Source organism: Ziziphus jujuba, chromosome 11 (genome assembly GCF_031755915.1).
Source record: "Ziziphus jujuba cultivar Dongzao chromosome 11, ASM3175591v1".
NCBI lineage: Eukaryota > Viridiplantae > Streptophyta > Magnoliopsida > Rosales > Rhamnaceae > Ziziphus > Ziziphus jujuba.
In genome coordinates this window covers 12811076-12828661 of record NC_083389.1, presented here as the reverse complement: position 1 = coordinate 12828661, position 17586 = coordinate 12811076, and the positions used below count along the sequence as shown (strand labels likewise).

The window sequence follows — 17586 nt, the reverse complement described above, 5'->3', positions numbered from 1 at the left end:
TGTCATCAACATAACACTGGGCTATCAAATCCAAAGGACTTTGGCCATTCAAAATAAGAATAGCTAGAATCCTATTCGTTATTTTTGAATATCAATAGCTAATTAATATTCACCAATAAATCATCGAACAACTTTTTGCCTACTAATTTTTCACTAAAGGTGAAATGTGAAGTTTTGAGATCAATTGAAAAATCGATTATCATACCATAAGAGGAATGAAAAAGAAATTAAAAAGTTGAATTGTATTTTGCTACCTTTTGGTTCCAGAATAATGAAATTTAAGTATTTGGTTTTAAAACCCACCATACTAAATTCTATATTTTTAATTTGATGTACATTCATCCAATTCTTTTCAAATTCTTCAATATGGATGCTCCACATAACCTAACTAAATTAATGGGTAACAAGCCATGCTCCATAAAGGCTGAAGGTTTAAATTGCAAGGTTTTAATTTTATTTCCCCACCCCCCCCCCCCCCCCCCCCCCCCCCCCCCCCCCTTCAAAAATAACATTTTCAAACTAAGAGATATTAAAATACACTTAATTTAAAAATTAAAAATAAAATACTACGTAGTATTAAGCTAATTATCCAAATGAACCACACAAACGCACAAGTAAGCAACGTCACCAACCCGTCCCCACAAAATCCCCATTGAACCCAAATTATTAAAAGCAAAAACGTAACGAACCCTTCTTGATCGCTCGCCTTCTGTCCCTCCCTGCGGACTAAAACACTGACACGTCCTCTGTTCTCTCTCTCTCTCTCTCTCTCTCTCTTCTCTGTCATATGTATGCTCTGTGAGCTTTTCGCTTCTATCGAGCGGTGAAAATGCGATTTCTGAGATCTCCGAGCATCGGAGTTTGGTTTTCCGACGCGAATTACAGCTCGCTTTGCCCGTCCATGAAGGTAGGGCTGAGGTGCTTCGTCACCACTTGTAGAGCAGTGGTCTTGCCACACTTCGGTGGGCCTGAAGTGCTGGAGCTCAGGCCTAATGTTAATATTCCTGATCTCAAGCCCAATGAGGTTCTCGTCCGCGCTCGTGCTGTCTCCATTAATCCTCTTGATACAAGAGTGAGCTCTCTTTGCTCTTTCTTGTTTTTTCTTTTTTTTTTTTTTTTTGCCTCTGTATTTTTGTTGGGAATACTGTTTGATTGCTGAGAAAGTTCGGGAAAGGAATTGGTGGTGTATCTAAAGGAAATGAAATGATTGCTTAGTAGCTACTGAGTAAGGACGACATTGAATTGAGACCAATTGGACTATTAATGTTATATTTAAAACATAAATAAGTAAATAAATCATTCGGTGTGTATTAATATTGTATTATCGTTTCGATTCTAGTTTGGTTGAACTATGAAGGAAATCATGTGGAGCATGTTTCCAAGTACAGTTTCTGTTTGCTTCTTTTGCCTATACCATTCTGAAATGCCATGGTTATTTAAATTTTCTTTTGCTCAGTGTGTCAAAACTAGAGAAAAGGTTTAGAATTTTTAGAACTTTATTTGATTCCTTTTGGCTGTTTCAGTAAAATCAATGCATTGCACTTTGTGGAACTAAAAGTCGGCATCTCTAATTTTGAGCTATGAAGGGACTAATTTTGGAAGATCATTAATCATTAATGTTTCTGTCTTAAATAATTTGGACACCGTCCGTTTCTAACACACACTTCCTAATGGGTACTTAGAATTATGAGATTCCGAAATTTATAAATTTAAAACTTTTTTCAGATGCGTTCAGGCTATGGTCGTTCCATATTTGAACCTCTTTTACCTCTCATATTGGGCCGTGACATTAGCGGTGAAGTTGCGGCTGTAGGGGCTTCAGTTCGGACACTGAATGTTGGGCAAGAAGTTTTTGGTGCGTTGCATCCAACAGCCATAAGGGGTACTTATGCAGATTATGCAATTCTATCAGAAGATGAACTTGCTCCAAAGCCAGTATCAATTACACATGTGGTAAATTTTGTAGTAATTTTGCATTTCTATATGAAGAATTATATGTTGTTAAATGGTTTGTTTAATTTTTTTTATCGGTCCTGTTTGGCTCTCTATGGTCAATTACTTGGTTCCATTCAGTAAGTGGGGAATTTTTATCACCTCCTTAAACTCTATTTTCAACTTAAATATTCACTAGTTGTCAGATTTGTTAATGGGACCAAAAGAAAATACCTAGGGTGCAAAGTTATTATCCAAATTTTCACCTTTCAGTGGAATTGATAACTTCTATGACAGTTATTGCTTACAAGATGATGAACAGGACACAAAATGGAACTTAATTGCTTGTTTGTCAACAAGTAGTAAGCCAGATGATACATATATATGATTTCCAAAACTGCAGAGATTGCATAAAATTGCAGTTGCTGCTTCCACTCCCATTTTGACTCTGACTGGATAGTTTTCAATTTTCAAGTAGTAAGCTTGATTTAGCATAGAAATGATGTGTTTCATTACTAGTACTCTCACTGGCATTATATCCTATTGTGATACTTTAATGAATATAATATTTATGTTCTTATTTCATCTTACTACTACAGAATTTGGGTTTTAATTTTTATTTTTAATTTATTTTTTGTTCTACTAGGAAGCAAGTGCCATTCCGTTTGCTGCATTGACTGCATGGCGTGCTTTAAAAAGTACTGCTAGGATAGCTGACGGGTATGTTTGCATCAAGTAGCAACCTGCTTGTGCCTAGTAGTTTTAAATTTTAAGTTTAAATTCTCTCCTAGGTTTTATTTTCCCTTCAGGATATTTGTCATCTCTAGGATGTGCTGATGAACCTTTTAGGATTATAGATAACTAGATGTATAACAAAATGAAGCCTCTTTTATAATCTATAGAGTAATCATATCATATGTCATACATATTAGTTTAATGAAACTTTATTATCCTTATTTAATTATGAAAATTGATATTATAACTGGAGAGGATTCATATGTCTGTTTAATAGTCATGATATATTCTTTCATTATTCCTTTTTCACAGACAACGGGTATTAGTGGTCGGTGGTGGAGGAGCAGTAGGTTTTGCTGCAATTCAGCTTGCAGTAGCTGCTGGGTGTCATGTTACAGCTACCTGTGGTAGTCAAAGTATCGATAAAATATTGGCAGCTGGTGCTGAGCAGGCTGTTGACTATATTGTTGAGGTGATATTATGATCAATTACAAGTCTACTGCATACGATTTTGTCATTGTCTAAGATATACACTCCTTTTGTGAAAAACTGATTCAATTTGTATATTAGGTCAAAAGGAGAATGATTTCTTTCTAGGAATTAATAAATTTTAATTTACAGGACATTGAATTGGCAATAAAGGGGAAGTTTGATGCTGTCTTAGACACCATTGGTGTACCAGAGACAGAAAGAGTAGGCATCAATTTTTTGAACAGAGGTGGACACTACATGACACTTCAGGTACCATATGGAAGCTTGAATTCATTGTAATTTTAGTGAGGTTTTATTCTTTACATACACTGTCATTTCATTTCTCATGTTGCAGGGTGAGGCAGCATCATTGGCAGATAGGTATGGACTCGGTGTCGGGCTTCCAATAGCTACAGCTATTCTATTGAAAAAACAGTTTCAGTACCGGTATTCTCATGGAATAGGTAAAAACGTAAAAAAAAGATAAATTGTTGGTTGGGGATGGAGAAGAAAATTATATTTTTGAGTAGATTATTCAAGAATTTTACTTGCACGTGCAGACACACACATGAACAAGGGTTATGGATGGGGACAATTTAATTGGGTATTTTATGATTGCCATGCAAATCTTTTGCAAACTAATCTAAATATTTTCCTTAAAACTCACTTTTTAGCTTTTAGAATAATTAATGGGAAATTAATTTGTTGTGGTCACTAGAATGACTAATGAAATTAAATTGGAATCTAAGTGGTGGTTGGTTTCAGTTGATTTTTATCTCTTCATCAACCTTACAAATTTGTGGAAATTGAGTGGCAAGCAATCAACAATTATAAGATATCACACAGTGATGAGGTCTGATATTATAATACAAATTCAAATGATAATATAATTGTTCCATAAAAGTAGGAGAAAATTGTTTCATTTTAAAATATATGCTTGATCATTCATATTTCCATAATCTTCAAAGTATTTCATTGTAAATGTATACTTATCACAATTTTATGTGTTCCTGTTGGCATATTTCAATGCTTCTTTTTACAAATATTAATATAAAGATGTCCTAAATAGCAGTATTAAGCTATTTCTCATGCTGTTTCTTTTATATTTGATGGTGTAGAATACTGGTGGACTTATATGAGAGCTGATTCAGAAGGTTTAGATGAGGTTCGAAGGCTTTCTGAAGCAGGAAAGTTAAAAATACCTGTAGAGAAGACATTTCCAATTGCACAAGTAAGAGAAGCTCACGAGGCAAAAGATAAAAAGCAAATTCCAGGAAAAGTTGTGCTAGAACTCGACTGAAGAATATTTTACCAGCTTGCACTACTGTTGTCTGTTTTCTGCTATGTAAAGGTTCAGATCCTTACGGATTATTATTATTATTATTATTTTTAAATAATATAAAGATCCTTATCATCTCTACCTGCATATTAATTGTTCTTCAGCTTTTCTATGGAGGATTCTGCAGTCTAGGCTTTCATTTTAGGTTGTGTGCACTCAAATACTAGAATTTTGTATTAAACATATTTCTACGGGTAAAAAGCAAAATACCCGGTTGGCAATTTGTAAATACTTTGAGAATGTTTTAGTCAGAGTTTTTGATAGTTATCATAGTTTACCTATTGTATGATCACATTAATCAGTCGTAGACTGGCAATTGAATGTCTGTATACTGGATAAGTTAATGTCTTATAACCCGATAAAGTTATATTTTGTCCCAACTTCTGTATAGTCATTCAGACTAAAAACTTGAGCAATCCTAGGCTGAAAGTTTTAAGAACCTTGTAATCTCTACTAGCAGACTATAGGGTATTGAATTTGTATGGGTGTATAAAATTTTCCATATTAACATAGCATGAAGCGGAGAAGTAAATGCCATTTAAATATGAAGTTTGAAAGCTATTTTGTTCTATTTAAAGAATCACTGAGACTGCGGTTCAAAATAGCTTCAGAACTTGGAGCTTTTGTTATGCAGGGAAACAAAAAAGATGCCACAGACTCTGGTTAGAAAGTGGTTGGCTTTAACTGACATATTGTTCCAGCTTCCAGGATCAGCCAGGGGCTTCTCTAGGTAAGTTGCTTCACCTCTTTCAATTTGAATTTTATGATTTCCACTTCTCATTCAATCATGGTGCCCTTTGCTTACTTTTTATATTTCACATAAACTAATCATAATTATTTTCACAAGACGTGGGAAAATTTTCAATGACAAATCAAAGACAGCTCTAGTGGATAAAGGTAAAATTTTTGCTCAAGGAATGAATTAAGATCAACTTTTCGAAGATGGATCACCAATGCACATTGCCCCTGGTTCTTGACTCCCGCTAGTGCTCTAATATATGACAATCTATTATGACGTCAAAATTTAATAAAGAAAAATGTAAATCTCAAAACTTATTAATATAAAAATGAACTCTTCAAACATTTAGAGAAAATATTTTCAAAAAAAAAAAAAAAAAAAAGAGGAAAGGACGCTACTAGCCTATGGGTTTAGATATCTTTTTCCCCTCAAATTTACTGTCAGTTATAACTTGTAAGATATTGGAAAAATATTTTACCATTGGGTATTCAAAGAGGATACTTTATGGATATGGTACTTTTGGTGAATATGTTTTATGGATATGGCAGTTTGACATAATTTCTCCCCGCTATACAAGTCCTTGAGTTTGGACCAACTTTGACTCATTTATTTATTTATTTTCCCATAAATCCATCTGACTTAAATATGACATTAAATTTAGTACCAAAAAATAAATAAATAAATTCATTAAATTATTCACATTAGAAAGCAATAAATAAGGGGATAGGGATTGGACCTCATTGTCTCAAACTCCAAGGATCAATTAGATCAAGCTTGTTTTCACCGTTTTCATTGCCATCCAAACAATATGAGTTATGACCAACAATTAAAGAGAACTCTCGCCAGTGACCCATTATAGTATTATCATTAGACCTTACAGTTAATGTGGCAATTTAATTTGTAAATACTATAAGTTTAATCTTCCGTATAGATTTTTAGTTTTCACTTAATTATTTCATATTAGTTGTGATCCCATTAATGATCATTGTTAGTGATAGTGAATATGTAAACTCAAAAAGTAAATTAAAAGTATATCTTAAAATAATAATAATATAATTGAATCACATAATAAGTTCCACACTCAAATTTGTTGATTTTATGCTAATCATATTTATATGGATTTCAAAACTTTTCTATTTCATTTTTGTAGTTTTTCTTTTGTATTTCACTTCAAAGAAGTTCTTAGCCATTATTGTAGCTATAAATCAACTTGTTTACCAGCAATTTAGATACCTTGTACTTTAATGATTGAAAAATTAGTATAACCTAACTAAACAGATAAATAAACTCAATGATAATGTTACATCAATTGCCATTTAAAATAGTTAGTAAATAAGTTAGTATCCCTAACATTAATTAACAGTGGCATATTGGATACTTCAACCTATAGATTGAATAGTTGTCCCCCCACCCAAAAAAAAAAAAAAAACTATAAATTGAATAAAATTTTGAACTTTTTGAAGCATTGGTAGGTATATTTTCTATTTGGGGTCCAACTCCAAATTACAAGCATTGGGCTTGAGGTGGGTCGAGTTAAAATAATTTAGTGATGGTGTTGAACTGAAGGACCACTTGAGCTATGGTGGCATGTTGATTGGTTGATGATAACCTAATTCCCCACCTAAACATCTATGAATTTTCATTTTCATTTTTGTTTTTTTCACTTTTTATTTTTGATAAAAGAGGCCTGAGACCCACCCTTTTTGTTCTATTCCACTGGCTTTATCTGAATTTTGGGCCTCATTTACTAAGGGCCCAAAATATTCTTTTGGGCATTAAGAAATATAATAATTTAATAATTTAACTGGTGTTAAGCTGCTTTTAATACTTATTTTGTCTGGTTGTGGTGTAAATGTTGGTCAAACCCCTACTTTTTGAGGAACCTTGACCAACTTATGATTTTCCCCATCATTTTCCCTTTGAAGTTTGGGTTCTTTTTCTACTTCGATGTTTTTCTTTTTCCTTTTTTTTTTTTTTGGTGAATTCTTTTTCTACTTTGATTGCGTGAAGCCCCTTGTTGGCAGCTGGACTTTGTATTAAAATATTACTGAGCAAAATATGTGGCAGCATAAAAAATTAAAAAAAAAAAAAAAAAAAACTATTTGGTAGGCTATGCAATGTGACACTGAATCACCAATTTGATACATGTCGTTGCTAATAAAGAAATCATTAATTTTTTTGAACAACCAAATTCCCATTTTGCAAATACATACTTATCTTACTACCTCTTGAATATTATTATTATTATTATTATTATTATATTTTAATAAACATGAAAATTTTTCATTTCAGCTTCGTATTATGTGAATTTTCAGGTTTATTTTTAAGTTTTTTTATAAAATATTTTAGAAACTTATTACTGTTTTCCTAGAAAGCTTCTTTTTTTTTTTTTTTTCTTGTTTATTTATTTGAATTCTGCAACTGAGATAGAAAAGAGAAAAAATAAAAAAATAACAATTCAACTGTTGTTTTGGACGTGGCATGTAATTATTGGAGTGCAATGGTAAAAATGCACAGTTGCCCATTCCCACACAGCATAATTACTTCCTTTATCTTTTTTCTCTCCCACGCGCTGTAAGTGTGCGCTTCTCTATGTGATGCGTGGGAGTGGTACAATACATAAGCACAGGTCTCTGCCAACGAGGCCTTCATTTATTCGACCAACTCAAGCCCATGCTACTCTTCAAAGCGCGTGAGAGTATCGCTTAAAACCAACACCTAAGTACAGACCGTACTGATAGGAAGAGGGTTTCCACGCCCTTAAGTTGGCGCGTGAGTCCAACGAATCTATTTATCCATTATAATGACCAGGCCATGACCATGATCATGATGGTCACGTGCGAGTTGCGACCTTTGGATTCTTCTTTTTGTTTGTCACCTCGTCCCTATCGACCTCTCCATGTGACATGACATTCAGAAAAGGACCATCTTTTTCGAGTATAATATCGAAACTGCCACTTCGTCATTTTTTTTTCAAGGAAATAAAAAAATGGAAAACGGCTAGTTCCAAGCCCACTGGTTGAGTGAAAAGTTGGGGATTAAATTGGCACACGGATGGGGAGATTGGTGTTCCCAAGATGCTCGAACCTTTTTTTTTTTTTAATTTTTTTTTTTATAATTTTGTTTATTTATTTTATTTTTTGCTTACACTTTGTTTTTATTGCTTCCCTGTGATCTGGCCACGTTAGTGCACTAACGTGGAGGACCCATCACACTCCATCTCAATGAAAATGATGTGTCACAATCTTGCTTCGTGTGTGATTTTGATGCAAAAAGGAAAGAGGGAAAAAAATAGGGGAAAAAGGATCGAGAATTGTTTCATTGTTTGGGAAAAAAGGTAATGCAAAAGTTAAAAAAATGACTTGTTGAGAGAGAAAATGTTGCCCACTTTTTTTTTTTTTAATCTTTGTGATGAAGGAATGACATGCGAAAGCGATGTGTTGGCCTATTTTGGTTGGTGATAAATAAAATTGATATATAAATTGAGACTTTATTTTCGTATAATTCTTTGTTTTTTCTTATTTTTGTGTGTAAATTTGTATAATTCTGTTGGTTGTTATAACTAATAATATTCTGTGTTTGCCTATTGTGCTTGTTGATAAATGAAATGCATATATAAAATAAAGTAACTCTACAAGCATTAAGTTGTTTGCCAAATTAGTTACCAACTATGTTATACCTGGCAATTCAGGTTGGTGGGTCGTGTTCGTATCAACCTGTTTAATAATCGTGTCAAAAATGCCTAACCCGAACACGACCCATTTATTAATCGTGTCAGGTACCTAAAACACTAACCCTACCTGTTTATAAACAGGTCAACACGACACGACCCGTTTAACACGATTATTTTAACGGGTCGTGTTGACCTATTAACCCGTTAACCTGAAATTGACCTATTAACCCGAAAACTAACCTATTAACCCGTTAACCCGAAAATTAACCTATTAACCCGAAAATTTTTTTATTTTATTTTTTATTTTTATGTTTTTGTTTTATTAAAGATGTATTTTTTATTTTTAAAAAATTAGTAATAGAAAATTATTTTTATAAAAATTTTAATTTATAATATTTTTTAGTTATTAAATATTATATTAGTGATAAAATATTAATTTAAAATTAAATTTAAATGGGTTGTAATAGGTATATAATCGTGTCGGGTTGAAACTGACACGTTTAATAAATGAGTCGTAACGGGTCAATTTCGAGTTAAACAGGTTAACCCGAAAATGACACGATTAATAATCGTGTTAAACGGGTTGACCCGATTATGACCCGAATCCATTTATAATAAACCCAAACCCATTTATTCCGTGTCGTTTTCGAATCGTGTCGCCGTGTCATGATCCAAATTGCCAGGTCTAAACTATGTGGTAAAATGGTGTGTCATTTAGTGAAAAATTAATACAAATCATGTATAGATAACCAAAATTTTAAATGAATAAATAAAAAATTTGATTCAAAATCAATAATATAATATGATATCATTTGCTACATTTGTTGGTAAATAAAGTGTTTAAGTTTCATTACCAAAAAGTGTTTAGGTATTTGTTGGTAAATAAAGTGTTTAGGTTTCATTACCAAAAAGTGTTTAGGTATCGTTGTTGTATAAATTAAGGGCTTGTTTTTTTATAATTTTGTTGGGCTGTTATATGTGTATGTATATATATACATATTCCAAAATTGCCTCCTATGTTGAGAGAAGTTAATCAAAAGGTAAAAGTTTTCAAACGGTGTAGCATGTGATCTAATAGTGCAATTATGACAATTAATCCTTCTTTTTGTTTGATGGCAAGGTGACTTGAGGGGTTGAACCAAGGAACAATTATATCACCTCAGCAATTAATTATGCTTTTGCTGGATGAATTTGTCTTTTCAAAAAATAAAAAAAGATTTCCTTCCTATCATCATTAACTTTGAATGCTGATTTGGTGATGCATGATTAATACCAATAAGGTATTCTATATCAGATTTTATGTCCTGTGCTTTTTATGATGAGGTAAATGACATAACACAACTTATCCTAATAATTTTACCAATAATGCTAGAATCAATAATCAATATAGTAAGTTATTTACTAATCAATAATCAATATAGTAAGTTATTATAATATTTTTATATTATTATCTTATATTAAAATTTCAATCAATAAAATAAATTAAAAAAAATCATATTATCACATTAATTGGTGGTATCTATAGCATTTATATTTATTTATTCATGTTTTCATACAATAATAATTAGAATGTGGAGTAAAATTATTTTATTTATTTATTTTAAAAAAAACTAAATTTTTAAAAATTCATATAAGCTGAGGAAACATTGCTCGTGCCGGTAAGAAGGCAGTATCAGGCAAAGGGGCCAAGAGGGTGACATATTTGTCAAAAGTTCTATCTTTCCTCTTCTTTTTCTTTTCAATGTACTGATGTATTTGTTTCTCTAATTCTTCAGGCTTTGAAGACCTTTTTGGTTTTTGTTTTTCCAACTTTTTGCCTGCCAAGATTGGCCACCTAAAAAAGCATCTCATGCACGTTGAGACACCAGATCAGAGCCCCAACCTACATGACTGTTTTTTGATAAACCCCCACCTATGACTGTTGTGTTGGATATAGGAGATAGACATAAGAGTAAGAATCATGTATAGGCCCAGAGAATGCACTAAGTGTCCAAAATAATTTTATAGAAACACCAAGGGTATTACCGTAAATTAAAAAAAAAACCAAGCATGCACAGCACAGCACAAACAAGTCTCACTGGAAAAGCCCAGGAGGACCCTACAGACTGGAGTCGCTCAGTTACATTGTGCTTAAGGACAAACAGCATTTCGTCACTTTCCATTAAACCCTTCTCTCTCTCTCTCTCTCTCTAAATTTGTACCTTTGCAACAAATCACAAAGCCTAACCGTAGAAACCAAACAGAGATCTTCTTCTACCATAGAGACTAACTAGCTTCCAATCCCTCTCTGAAAAAAAAAAAAAGCTTTAACAAATCTCTCAATGGCGAAAACTCCATGAAAGTAAATGGAGTTGGAAAGACCCCATCGCACTACAAGTAGCAACAGCAACAGCAGTGGTAGTACGAGTGAGTTGTTCATTTGCTTCACTTCGCGTCTCTCTTCTTCCTCCATGAAGATCTCCTCCAAGTCTATTCTCAGTCCTGGCCGAGCCAGAGAGCCGTCCCAAATCTCTCTTTCTTCGTCTCTCAGTCGGAGACTGAAAAACAGTGGGAGCATCAAAGGCGGTCAAGCTTCGCCGATGTTCCCAACCGGAGGTAAAAAAAAAGGTTGTGCTTTTGATAATCCAGAACCTTCTTCTCCTAAAGTCACCTGCATTGGTCAAGTCAGGGTTAAGACCAAGAAACAGGGGAAGAAGATGAGAATCAGATCGAAAAGGAGAAGCAGCGAACCCAGTTTCAGAAAATCAGAGCAAAATTCGCAGAGTATTTCCGGGCAACAACAAGAGAATCAGAACCATGAGAATAATCATCAGGGTTTTCAGTTCCAGAATCTGCAACAGCAGGAATGCTTGCCGCACCATAGAAATCAGAGGTGGGTTCATCTGCCATTGACGATTTGTGAAGCTTTGAGGGCTTTTGGGGCTGAGTTCAACTGCTTCTTGCCGTGCCGGTCTTCTTGTATGACAAGCGAGAAAGATAAGGAAGAGAAAGGAGGAGAGAGATCGGTGGCGGAGGAGAATGGGAGCTCCTGTGGTGCTGTGTTTGCGAGGTGGTTGGTGGCGTTGCAGGACGGCGATGGAAAAGGGAGAGAGATAGAGTTGGTGGTCGGAGAGGAAGAGAGGACAACGGAGAGGAGGAGCAGTAGCAGGAGGAGACAGATGCTCGAAGGGATTGAGATCAAGGAAGAAAGTAAGGAGGGTGGTATGGAGGATGAAGAAGGTAGGGTGAGTATTTGTATCCCGCCTAAGAATGCTCTGCTTCTTATGAGGTGCAGATCTGATCCTGTGAAAATGGCTGCTCTTGCTAACCGATTTTGGGAATCACCTGCTGCTCCAAAAAATGAAGAAGGTGAAGACGAAGAAGAAGATGGGGATGATGAGGATGGTCGCAGAGATAAGGAAGCAGTACAAGATGATGAACGAGGGCTAGTAAAAGCAGAGGTAGTAGATACAAAGGAAGTTGCAGAACAGCAAGCAAACTTGGCTATGGAGGAAGAAGAGGAAGAGGATGAGGAAGAGGAGGAAGTTGCAGAAGAAGCTGAAGAAAACCCAGAAAGCACAGAACTTGATGAGCTACAACAAGAAATTGTTTCTTCCGGAGAAGACCCAAGCGAAGAAAGTGAAGGAGAAGTAGAAGAAGAGAAACAAAAGGGAAAAAAAGAGGATGAGGAAGAGGAAGAGGAAGAGGAAGAACAAGAATTGGAAGCGAACCAACAACTAGCAGTGGAAAAAGAATCTGTTTTCGATGTTTCTTTGAGTGAAATTCTAGTAGATGCAGAGAATGTGCTAGATGAAGAAGAAAATGCGGCTCAGCTAGTTGAAAAAGAAAATAGCTATGAACAAAAACCGCCACATCAAGAAGAAGAGAAAGAAAGAGAATTAAAGGAAGAGAGAAGAGCAAGCGTTTCGGAGCCTGTAAAGTCAGTAGAACAAGAACCAGTAGAAAAAGATAACATTCATGGAGTAGAAGAAGGAGAGGATGATAAAGCTGAGAATGAGATTGAGGCAAAATTTGCAGAAGCTGCTGGGTCAACGAAGGAGGAGAAAGAGACTAGAGAAGAGACAGTGATCCATCAAAAATCCAAACCCGAATATCCGAACAATACCCACGAGGAGGTCGTAGTGGCGCGTTCGGAGCCGAAGGTAGAGAGAGAAAGTAGTCCGGTATTGCCAGATTGCTTGCGGTTGATGATGTGCGAGCCAAAGCTATCCATGGAGGTTTCCAAGGAGACTTGGGTCTGTAGCACTGACTTCGTGAGATGGCCGCCCGAGAGAAAAGTCAACCAAAGGAACGGCCTTGATCAACCCAAGAAGCATCAGCATCATCAGCAGCAGCAGCAGCTAAGCATCATCAACAATGAGGACTCGAATTCCGTGCGACCTTGTTCGAAGCAATTAGCGAACCAGCTGATGCAGCCGCCAAGGTCTTCTTGCTCCTTCCCGGCTCCGGCGGCTCCAGCTTCCATGGCTACCGTTGTTGAGGAGAAGCTGGTGGGTTCGAAGGGTTACGAGCCGTTTGTTCTGACTCGGTGCAAGTCGGAGCCGATGAGGTCGTCGGCTAAGTTCCCTCCACCTGATGCCTGTTTCTGGAAGAATAGGAAGCTTGAGCCGCACCGTCCGGCTACGCTCGGGGTTGGCGCGGCTGGGGTTGGATTTTGAGCCAGGTAAATTATTGGATTTGAAAAAAAAAAAAAGGCCAAATTTTCAAAAAAGAAAGAAAAAGAAAGTCTCGGTGTGTACTTGCATGGTCACTGTAGGTTTTGCTGAGTGCTTTAATTGCTCTCTCTTTCCCCTACTCTTGTTCTGTAAATTTTTATTACAATTAATGATTTCCAAGAAATTCTTTTTTCCTTTTTAATCTTTTTTTTTTTTAAATCTTTTAATTTTCTTTTTATGTACATTGATTAATTGATAGTTAATATTGTGGTGTTTTCTAAGCAAATGTTTTGTGGTAAATTTCCATTGAAAAAGGTTGGGAGTTCTTGTGGTGCTCTGTAATTCATTGAAGCTCTATCATTCAGTATTATACAGGGAATCAATTAAGGAAAAGAAGCCCTTTTAACGCGGTATTTAAGTACACTCTCTGAAAAGCTGATTTCCTGAATTGAATGACATGTTTTGCTTCACTTTTAAGTAAGATAAGAAAGAAGCTTGATGGTGGTACAATGTTGTAAATCAGGCACATAGATTTTGATGGTACAGTAAAAAAAAAATAAATAAATAAAATTTGATGGTATTGAGGAAAGTCCCAATTCTACTTTTTTTACCAGCACTTATATTATACTGATGGTAGTTTGTCTGTTTGGGCAACGATTATGCTGGTGGTGGTACTGAACTGCTGATTTTGGGGGAAAGATTGCACCTTTATCACATTGGGTGCGAGTAGAATTCTGATTGTAAAGAATTCTGATTGTAAAGAAGGTTCACCCTTAAATCCCTCCAAAATTCTTTTTCTTTTCTGGGTCAGTTTAGGTTATAATGATAGATAGTGGAACAGTTGAAATGTCTAATTCCAATTAGACAGAGATTTGATGGTCGATTGAAGTTGGTATTTGATGTCCTTTTCCCATTGATCTTCAGAAAGATGCTCTTTCAGCATTTATTAGCTGCCATCTCCTTCAAACTCTAACCAGAAGACTACGCACTTAATATATGTCTACATGTTATTTCTTTTTATTTTTATGACTTCAAAGGTTTGGCATCATAGGTAGTTTGGGGAACTCTAAGAAGCTAAGTCTCTTAGTTAGGCCAACTGATTCACATGATGGTTGTGGTTTGGGTCAATGAGTAGGTGTTTTTTTGGTATTGAACGAGTAGGTTTTAGATGTTGGGTTTAGTGGCAATTTCGAATCATTCCAAGTCCATGAAAGTTGAACAGAAACAAACTGCTTTCGAGAATGCTATTAATTTATAGTATGTTACTTTTGCTAGATATATTACTTAAATATTTATGTTCTATGGAGTTTCCACTCTATAAAAAGCCCAATTAACGTTTGTTTCAATTCATGAGATTTGGGGCATATTTTAAAACACTCTTAACTGATATAAAAAATACCCAAATTGTTATTGTTATTGTTAATCTTCTATCACTTATCCAGATCTCATCAATGAGATTTGTTAAATATATGAAAATTGCTAATATTTTTGGTTTTTCTAGTATTTCTGTGCATAGATTTTGAACAAAAAAACTCAACTCCTTTTTCTTTTTTCTTTTTTTTTTTTTTTTTTTTTTGGGTTCCCTCTCAAGCAAAAAATAAGTAAAAAGATCAAATATAAAAATAAAAATAAAAAGAGAAAATCAGTCTTTCCCTTACAATAATAGCCTGCACCCAACTATTTCCAAAGCGGCAAAAACTAGTGGACTTATTACCTTTTGAAAGAGAATCATTCCAGCCTTTCCAGAGAAAATATATTTTTTTAATGCTTTGTATTATTATTCTCACAATGGGGCCTTTTTTAACCTTTTCTTTCATGATAAGGACAAAGGCAGACCTAAATAATGAAAAACCGAAATGTTGCAATTTTCAATTGCTCAAACACATTATCTTTCATGGGCCCCAAGTGTTCAGGCTGCATATTATAGGCCTTAAAACATTACCCTAAGCAAAGGCATTGCTCCAAAAAACCCTAAAAGATATCGTACATACTAGCCCACAATCCACTTCTTGGACCACATTTGTTTTTATTTGTCTTACGTGCTAAACTTTTTGTGTTAGTTATATTTTTTATTCATCCATTTCTTTAAATTTATGACAATTTTCTTTATGTTTTGGGGCAAAGCTACTGTAAACAGGACTGTTTACGTTCTTTTTGTTTTCTTTTGCATGGAATATATGCTCTTAAATATTAATCTTCTGTTCTTTGATCTACAAGTGGTCCTGGCTCCAAACTTAAAATACAGATTAATTGAGCTGGGATATTGATGTTGGCCCAATAAATAGATCAATAGTTTCCATAAAGTGGAGGGAAATCAATTATCACCCACAACTTTGGCAATCGTTTTTAACTCCTCTTCAAAAATGTTTTTTTTAAAATTTTTTTTATTAAAATTTTTTTTATTATTCTTTTATTTTTTCCCTGAAGGTAATTAAAAAATTTATTAATAAACAAAACGGCTGACTCATAGTGATAATCTTCCTTGATGGAAAAAATAAGAACACCAAACTGGTTCATCTTCAAGCTACAAACATTTGTTCCATAGAGTTGCAGCATATTAAATTGTAATACTAGCCACTTTATTTCTTCCTCTACATAGATAATTCATACTCATATAGTTATAAGAGCAGAGTTAATGTGAAGAATGTCTAATAGTAGCTAAGCCAAAAACCCATCTATTAAAAAATGAGTATTTTTGATATTTGCATTTGATGTGATTTGGAGCGTTGTATTTTTATTTTGCTTTAATTTCTTTAAAATTCGGAGGATTATATTGCCAACAGCAAAAAGAAGTGCTAATTTTACTTTGTAACTGAGTTTTTTTATTTTATTTTTTTTATTATTATTTTTTTTAATGCTTGATATATCTCCATGGTTTCATTGCTTGGATTGCAAGCAGGAATTTCTTTAAGGCAAACATTTGCATAGATTTATCGGCCCCACTAGAGAGTTAGACGAAATTCCGAAAAAGGGCCAACAGAATTACATGAGTACCACTTACGGCCAATTATATATACAGTAAAATGAACTGTTTGGTAGTGTACTTTTGTACTTAACCGAACAGTTAGGGATATAAATAGTTAGGCTTAAAGGAACCAATCTGCTGCCTAATGATTCTCAATCTTTGCCACGAGACTTTTAATTCGTCAAGTAGCATGTGAATTTTTTTTTTTTTAATTGTTTGTTCGTGTGAAGATTTTGAATATTTTGGTGCAAATATACTGTCTAAACTTTATATATATATATATATATATATATATATTTCGATTGTCCGAAAATTGAACTTATTTATTTTGAGTAATAATGTAGTGGGTAGCATTTAACCTATTAACATATTTATCAACGGTATTTTTATTATTATCTGATTTGTTTATATTTAATAATATTTATTTTTAAAAAAAAATATTTTTTTATATAAATATATTTGTAGATTAAATAATAACTGTAACGTTATTTATTTATTATATGTTGAGAGCCTTATATTATCTATTACATATAATCACTATATATTTATTTTTATTCGATACTATTGCAGTGTTTATATTGGGCCTTCACAATTAAGATAATATATTGGGTATTAAAAACACTATATAAATATATGTACACATGCACACAAGTAATTAGGTAACATATATATATATATATATATATACACACAGTGAATTACGTGAATTTTGATGCGCATGCCCAAAATAACATAGGCACGTATGTGCACTATATATATATATATATATATCAAATTCATCACCATCTATATATGGAGTAAACCTGTACTCTGGGGAGTACAAATCCCTCACGCACATGTATGTTCGGGGCATATGTGGAGTCCATAGGTAGTATTGTAAATTTATTTTTTTTTTAACTATAATTGATAGTGAAACCACGGGCCAAAATCTATGGATTGGTTTATATCCTTGTAGAGAAAGCAAGGAAAAAAATAAAAAAAATAACATGGACCTTCATTATTGATATCATGCCCATTTAAGTCATTTCCCCACCTTGAATGAATGCTGGTGGTGGTAGTTACAGTGTTATTTGCTTT

At 34.1% G+C, this 17586-nt stretch overlaps 2 protein-coding genes across 4 annotated transcripts; both read left to right on the top strand.

The window, feature by feature from the left end:
- Window positions 1-677: 677 nt before the first annotated feature.
- Window positions 678-8709, top strand: LOC107432512 (uncharacterized). 3 transcript variants are annotated; one of them, XR_007238348.2, is made up of 9 exons: window positions 678-1072; window positions 1726-1953; window positions 2579-2652; window positions 2980-3139; window positions 3289-3408; window positions 3494-3602; window positions 4257-4489; window positions 5112-5207; window positions 8405-8709. XR_007238348.2 is itself a non-coding variant. In XM_016043662.4 (7 exons), exons 1-7 carry the CDS (start codon window positions 830-832, stop codon window positions 4436-4438), a joined length of 1116 nt encoding a protein of 371 aa, XP_015899148.1. In that variant the 5' UTR covers window positions 678-829; the 3' UTR covers window positions 4439-4554. The 3 variants fall into 3 exon arrangements, 1 of the variants encoding a protein (XP_015899148.1); XR_007238347.2 differs by lacking the exon at window positions 8405-8709 and adding an exon at window positions 5325-5545; XM_016043662.4 differs by lacking the exons at window positions 5112-5207; window positions 8405-8709 and having other exon boundaries at window positions 4257-4554.
- A 2191-nt stretch (window positions 8710-10900) lies between these two features.
- Window positions 10901-13746, top strand: LOC107432563 (uncharacterized). Its single transcript, XM_016043732.4, has one exon. The coding sequence runs from the start codon at window positions 11235-11237 to the stop codon at window positions 13545-13547; it is 2313 nt and encodes a 770-aa protein (XP_015899218.3). The 5' UTR covers window positions 10901-11234; the 3' UTR covers window positions 13548-13746.
- The last annotated feature ends 3840 nt before the right edge of the window (window positions 13747-17586 follow it).

What these genes read in the sequence shown, in the direction of transcription:
- LOC107432563 (XM_016043732.4), top strand. Translation starts at nt 11,235, where the DNA reads ATGGAGTTGGAAAGACCCCATCGCACTACAAGTAGCAACAGCAACAGC.
- LOC107432512 (XM_016043662.4), top strand. Translation starts at nt 830, where the DNA reads ATGCGATTTCTGAGATCTCCGAGCATCGGAGTTTGGTTTTCCGACGCG. An exon ending in TTAATCCTCTTGATACAAGA is followed by an intron (nt 1,073 to 1,725) that starts GTGAGCTCTCTT and finishes AACTTTTTTCAG; the next exon opens with ATGCGTTCAGGCTATGGTCG. An exon ending in CTGTTGACTATATTGTTGAG is followed by an intron (nt 3,140 to 3,288) that starts GTGATATTATGA and finishes TTTAATTTACAG; the next exon opens with GACATTGAATTGGCAATAAA.